The sequence below is a fragment of the Cariama cristata genome, unplaced genomic scaffold, assembly GCF_000690535.1.
Source record: "Cariama cristata isolate BGI_N322 unplaced genomic scaffold, ASM69053v1 Scaffold46455, whole genome shotgun sequence".
Taxonomy (NCBI): domain Eukaryota; kingdom Metazoa; phylum Chordata; class Aves; order Cariamiformes; family Cariamidae; genus Cariama; species Cariama cristata.
This window is the reverse complement of record NW_009620093.1, coordinates 477-6,553: the sequence shown is the minus strand read 5'-3', so window position 1 is coordinate 6,553 and position 6,077 is coordinate 477. Positions and strand designations below refer to the sequence as shown.

Below are 6,077 nucleotides of genomic sequence, written 5' to 3'. Positions count from 1 at the left end.
GGCTGGGGAACAAACCTGTTCGCGCTTGGGAAGGCGCTGAGAAGCTTCTTTCCCATCATTCAGGTCTAGATTCATTTCTCCGCCAAGCAGGGCACAGAGCCATTGCCGCTTTACTGCTGGCACCTGTCGCGGACACGGCGATACGTACCGGGGTAAACTGGAAGAGCCACCCGGCCTGGCCAACTAGTGAAGAGCTGCTTCTGAAGCATTCCTTGGTGACCTGCTCCCAACAACCAAGGAGAGGAGGGGACTAAGTCTCTGGCTGGTGCCTCCGCCAACGCCGCTGGATAAAAGAGAGCGAGGTCCCGAGCCAAGCTCTTCTGAAGAGAAGTCTCCAAAAGGATTTGTGTACCATGCCACACTTTTCTAGGAGGGTAACGTTTTCCCTGCGTCATTGTTATTCTTTTTAAACTTTCCAGGAAAGTAAGTCCAATGCCTCACAGCTGGCAGCCTCTACCTAGCACAAAGATTTATTTCCAGATGATGAGAAAAGATACATTGGCTGTTCCTCTTCTCTGCACAGGGTTGGTTGGTTTTTTTAATTCCACAAAGGAGGAGGAGAGGACCAAAATAGGAGGACTTCTGCGTCTATCTGTTTTCTTTCTTGGCTATCCATTTGAGTAATAGTTTGAAAATTACCAGTGTTCAATTAGAGTTAGCCTTTTCAAACAGATGGCTAATTAAATGTTAATAGCACAAGCAGGCAAAATGTTTTAAACACCATAAAACTCACAAACGTTTTGAGACATTTTGAATGCCATAGTCTAGAGGCAAAGTAAAGCCAGAGCAATCTAGATGAGGGGAGATAAGGTCTGAAGCTTCCTGCTTCTCTGAACACTTAATATAGACAAACCTCATTAAAACATACTCTATTTTGAAATCCTCTTTAAACAAAGATGGCCTCAAGGACAGCAGGTAGCTTCCTTCAATTAGTTCTGCTTTTCCTAATTCTTTCCAGCAATCACACTTCAAAAAGAATCAAATATTTCATTCTGATCATGTCATTTCTCAGAGTCTGAATAAATAACAGAGGTAAGACGGAGCTTTTCATTGCACTGAAGAACAAGAAATGGGCTCTGATGTAACAACACTGGAAGAAGGGGTAAGGGAATCATTCCAGTTTAAGTCAAAGGGAGAAGAGTTTGGTCCAGTACAGAATGTCCAGTAAAGCACAGACATTACAAAACAGAACATTCAGGGTCAGAAATAAGACCAAAGCTCTTGAATTTCTCTGGCATCCAATGAATTCCAACATCTTTTTTCTTCCCTTATCAGACAAAACTTACTCGCAGTAGAGAATGACTTTCACACGCCAGAGTCCACCTGCCGTTCAGTATCAAGCACCTACAGCCGAAGACGTGGAAAAGTAAATCACAAAGGCTGGTTCCTAACCTGCACCTGTAAATATGATTTTTCAGAAGCTACAGAGCCACAGGTACAGTATTAATCCAGGAAGGGAGCACTGACGACCACCAGTTTGATGAGCTAAGATGTTCCATGGCCTCTCCCTTTCATTATTCCTAATTTTTTGGCCTATTTTTTCCCCAGATCACAGTACTCTGAAAGCCAGGACAACCTTTTATCATCTTTAGAGACACGTGTGGAGAAAGTTTAACAGCAGGTGCATAAGATGAAAATGGGAGTGGGCTCAGCTCCCCTTCCCCTGCTCTTCAACAAGTCAGCCCTACATAATGTCAGGCAGCACCTGGCATCGCTCTTTCAACAGCTGGCAGTGCTCTGTAAGGGGCCAATGAAAGGTACGGTGATGAAATTGCCTTGTCACAATCAAGCATTTCTCAGTAACTCAGCACACAGTAGATGGAGGCTTGATTAAACAGCAGACAAAGAATGAAAAGCCCATCTGGAATCAGCTCTGGGGGTTAAATGTACTGCAGCGAACCAAAACAATGTGACACAGTAAACAGACCTGGTTCAATAAGGCTTTTATTATCTTCCTGTACCCACACACCTTTGCAGAATATACCTAAAGTGCCAGCTCTATTTTCCCACCCATCTTGCCTTGATACGGAATCAGCGCTGGTCGAACCTCCTCCTTCAGGAACTTTGCCACCTGTTCAAGAAAGATGGGAAAGAGAAAATTAGCAAAAGAGAGGGTTCCCTTCTCCTCCCCATTCAGACCTGCTTGTCTCACAGGGGTCCTTGTTTCACAGAGACACCTAGCAGTCTGATACATCCAGGGTCAAAAATGTGAAGCCCACAAGGAAGCCAAGGAAAACAAGAGAGAAATGTGTCTGCCTTAGCAGTATGGGCAGAGATGCAGAATTTGTGCGCTCTCGGGCACACAAGAGGAGGCAGGATTGCATTACAACCTGTAACATCCGTAGCCTCTTCGCCCTGCTTTACCTGCTGAGGAGCACGTCCAGTGAAGGAGGAGGGATCCAACAGACTTTCAAGTTGTTTATGGATAGGGCTGAAGTAAGGATCAGCGCGGACACGGGCAATGAAGTCATTATCACCCCCTTCCTGTTTCACAACAGCAGCTGCTTGCTGGGAGAGAACACGAATCTTCTCATGGCAATCCTGTAGGAGCAGGGCGAAGAGGAAGGGAAAAGAAAAAAGTCATTCCATTGATACTGACAGCACGTGTTCATCCCGCTAACTTGTGCGGGAGGGAGAGACATCAAAGCGCACTGCACTGGACAGCATACAAATGAGACACAGCTTGGACTGCAGTGTCTCATATAATGCTATATTAAAACAAGATTTTCTTCATCCTTCCCCATCTGCCCTTTGAGGCTAAAACAGTCTGAATGACACATACATTCCCCGTTCAGTTATACCACAAACTTACGATGCTGCAATCCCTCACACTTCCTCAAACTCCCCAAATACTCTTAGGAGTCACTATAGGATTTTTTTTTTCAGTTGTTCTATTCTCTATTTGCATGATTTTTCCAAAGACAGACTATAGTAGCTGTTCCCAAAATATTCTAAGAACTGTAATAAAGGAATTCTTTATTCACCACTAGTCATCCCCTGTATGGAACATGTTGGGACCATAACAATGTAAAACCTCTACAGGTTTGGAAAAGGGAAAAGAAACTCTCTAATTTAATGAGCAGTGAGACTACGGCTTACAGAACCTGGCTTACAGAAGGACAGACTGAAGGAAAAAAAAAACCTTACAAACCTGAGGGCCCTAAGACATTCTCTCCCAAACAACCCTCACATGACACTAAGACTGGCAAAACCTTTATAACAATTTTTCTGAAACACTTCCTAATCCCTTGATTTCCTGTGGAATTAATCTGTAAAAACAAGGGAACACAAGCGTAGTCAGGGACCACCTGCAAAATCAGATGCTGCCACGCTGGCCCTAAAACACCGTCATGTGGTGGCATTTACAGCCAAGTAAGAATCTTCTCCTCACATGTATTATCCTTGATCTATATCTTCAATTAGAAGGAAAACAATCTCCTGTTCCTTGTTTCCTCCATCCAAAGGCCATCTTGCTCCGTCACTGACCTGCCTCAGGTGAACAGATCTGTCCTCTGGATGTTTAGGGGAGGGAGCTGTTCAGTGGTGGGCAAAGGAAGTGAGTTTCTGTGCTATGGGGTGGGAAAGTATAGAAAATGTGCTGTTCCAGAGTTCCCAGCACATGAAAACAGAACATACTAATGTGACTTTGAACAGATTTTATAAGCGTACTAAACTATAGATTTGTAAATAAACAGCACCAGAAAGAAGGTAGGCCAATAACAAATACAAATGAAATTCACTCTTTAATCTAATCAAAAGAGAAAGGAATGTTTAGGTAAATATTGGATACTTCAGAAAGAGAACCAGCTGAAAAGATAATGAAACTTATCCATATGATGTGACCCTTATTAAGTTTAGTTAGGAAGCTTACTGACTGACCCAGTGACAAACATCAGAGACACACAGGGAAAAAACCAAAAAGGAAGATTTTTCCTGACTAACATCACAGGTGAGTTGCCAGAAGTATTTCAGAGAACTAGAACCACATACCCTACTCAAAGCTTCCAGCAAACCCTTTTGCTATTACTATCTTGCAAGTTTAACTTCTGTCCCTGATGTGGAAATGGTCATAGAAGGAAAAATTACTTCTATAGAATTACTTACTAAGGAAAAGGTAAGTGAAAATAAGCTGCTTTATTAAGATGTAAATTTGATTTTCAGTTTTAAACTGAATTGCAAAATTAAATGATAAGGAAATACAATCTAAATGTGTATGGATTTATTTACTAAGGAAAACATTTAATTTCAATTTATGTGAACACAGAAAACCGAATGAAGGACCATAAACAAAGTTAATAACAAAAAGCTCTATACTGAATTAGGGAAGAGTGACACATGAATGAATGGTTCAGAACGGTCTTATTTGCTTCTTCATTAACAGCACTGATTCATTCTTCTAATTTATAAGGTAGCCAACTGCCAACATGTTCCATTTAAAGAAGCTTAGCCTGTGTTCCAAGTTCTTTCAAACATTTACAAAAGGAAAACGCCCACTAGTATCTAATATAAAAATAGGTCTCCCTCTTCTCCAGCACAGCCAGCCAGATTAGCTCAAACACACAGTGTTCCCAGCAGTAAATACGGATCTCCACAACCGCTCTCTCCTCGGAGCGCAGAGTCATATTAATGACTCTGTGGGAGTAGGTGGAGAACAACGAAAGGTGAGATGGTCAGCACAAGAGCCCAGGTACTTTTGTTTCTCAGGAGTGAAATGCCAGGCAGTGAACAAAGGTATTTTTGACCGTATTTATACCTGACGATTGCCTCCTGCTTTCACCATCGCCATGATTATATTCTCTGTGGCCATGAATGGCAGCTCCTGCCCAATCCTCCTTGCAATCACCTTAAACAAAACAAAACAAACAGAAAAAAGAAACCGCATTATCACAATTCTGCAGACAACCGGGACTCCCAGTGAAGTTTTCCTCTCCCTTTGATTCTCCAGGACTGGACAATGATGCAAAGACAATTTGTCTTTTTGAACTTAGCTATGGAAATCCAGGTATTGAAGCTGATAATACGTAGAATCTGTATATTGTAAGGGACATTACTGTGGAAAAGATGTACAATGAATTATTTTTTTTAACCTGTAGGTAAGTTACAGGACTGTTCGAGATCTGCCTTGACCGTATCTTTTGGTGGGAAGTTCTACAGATCCATCATGTAGTTCAGGGAAAAATACCCTTTTTGAGAAATTTTTTATTTACTGCCTTTTGGCTTCAACAAGTACCCTTTCATGACTGTCCTGCAAACAGTGAGGATACAGTGAGAATGGACAGCAAAATTCAGAAACCGTTTGAACTAACAGATAAAAATGTAATCCTTTGGGTGGGAGGATTTTTATACACTTTGGCATAGCTGCAGCATTATCAAGGATGCAACACTGCACACATTATCTCCTGCTTTACCTTCGGATATACCACAAGTCCCTCGGAGATATTCTGCAGTGTACTCAGAATGATGTCAGCTGTGAGGAAAGCCTCAGCCAGACACACGCGCCTATGAAACACACATACCCAGGGTCCCAGTTAGCAATAAAGGCCACGTTCTAGCCCACCTCAGATCCAGCTCTTCAGTTTCTGTAAATAATTCTGTAAATAGCATTACTGTGGCCCTAAAGCTGGAACTGTTCTCCATATAGGCGCTTCTTGTTGCTTAAAGGTTGCAACCAGAAAAGCTAAAGAACATCTTTTAGTAGTAGCTCTCAAGCTGGGGAGATGGGAGAGTTTTGGGGTTTGTTTTTTTGGTCAGTAGAGAAAGGGAGAAAGAGGAAGAGAAAGGGTAAAGGTGCACATAGAAAGCTCCAAGATAATTCAGTGATTACACAGCCAGGAAAGAGGGCAGCAGTTTACAGAGCTAGCTAACACATCAGACTATCTTCCCCTGTGTTCTGGGTTGCTCTGTCTACTGATCCGACTCTCCAGGAGTCAGAAATGCCGCACCGTCATGCTGTGCCTGGCTGTGCTTAGTGGGGAACTTTCAGAGTGATCCATGCATTTAGTGGGGGCTTTCTCTGAGAGACCAGCTCCTGGTCACAAAGGAGTCTCCTGACAAGAAAGAATGATAAAAAGGAAAGA

At 42.5% G+C, this 6,077-nt stretch overlaps 1 protein-coding gene across 1 annotated transcript; it reads right to left on the bottom strand.

Moving 5' to 3' along the window:
* Positions 1-1,690: 1,690 nt before the first annotated feature.
* Positions 1,691-5,499, bottom strand: LOC104162675 (adenylosuccinate lyase-like; the record flags this gene model as incomplete). Its single annotated transcript, XM_009701468.1, has 4 exons — positions 1,691-2,071; positions 2,365-2,541; positions 4,754-4,843; positions 5,409-5,499. Coding segments are annotated over 4 exons (445 nt in total), but the record flags the coding sequence as incomplete, so codon positions are not given.
* Between the last annotated feature and the right edge of the window lie 578 nt (positions 5,500-6,077).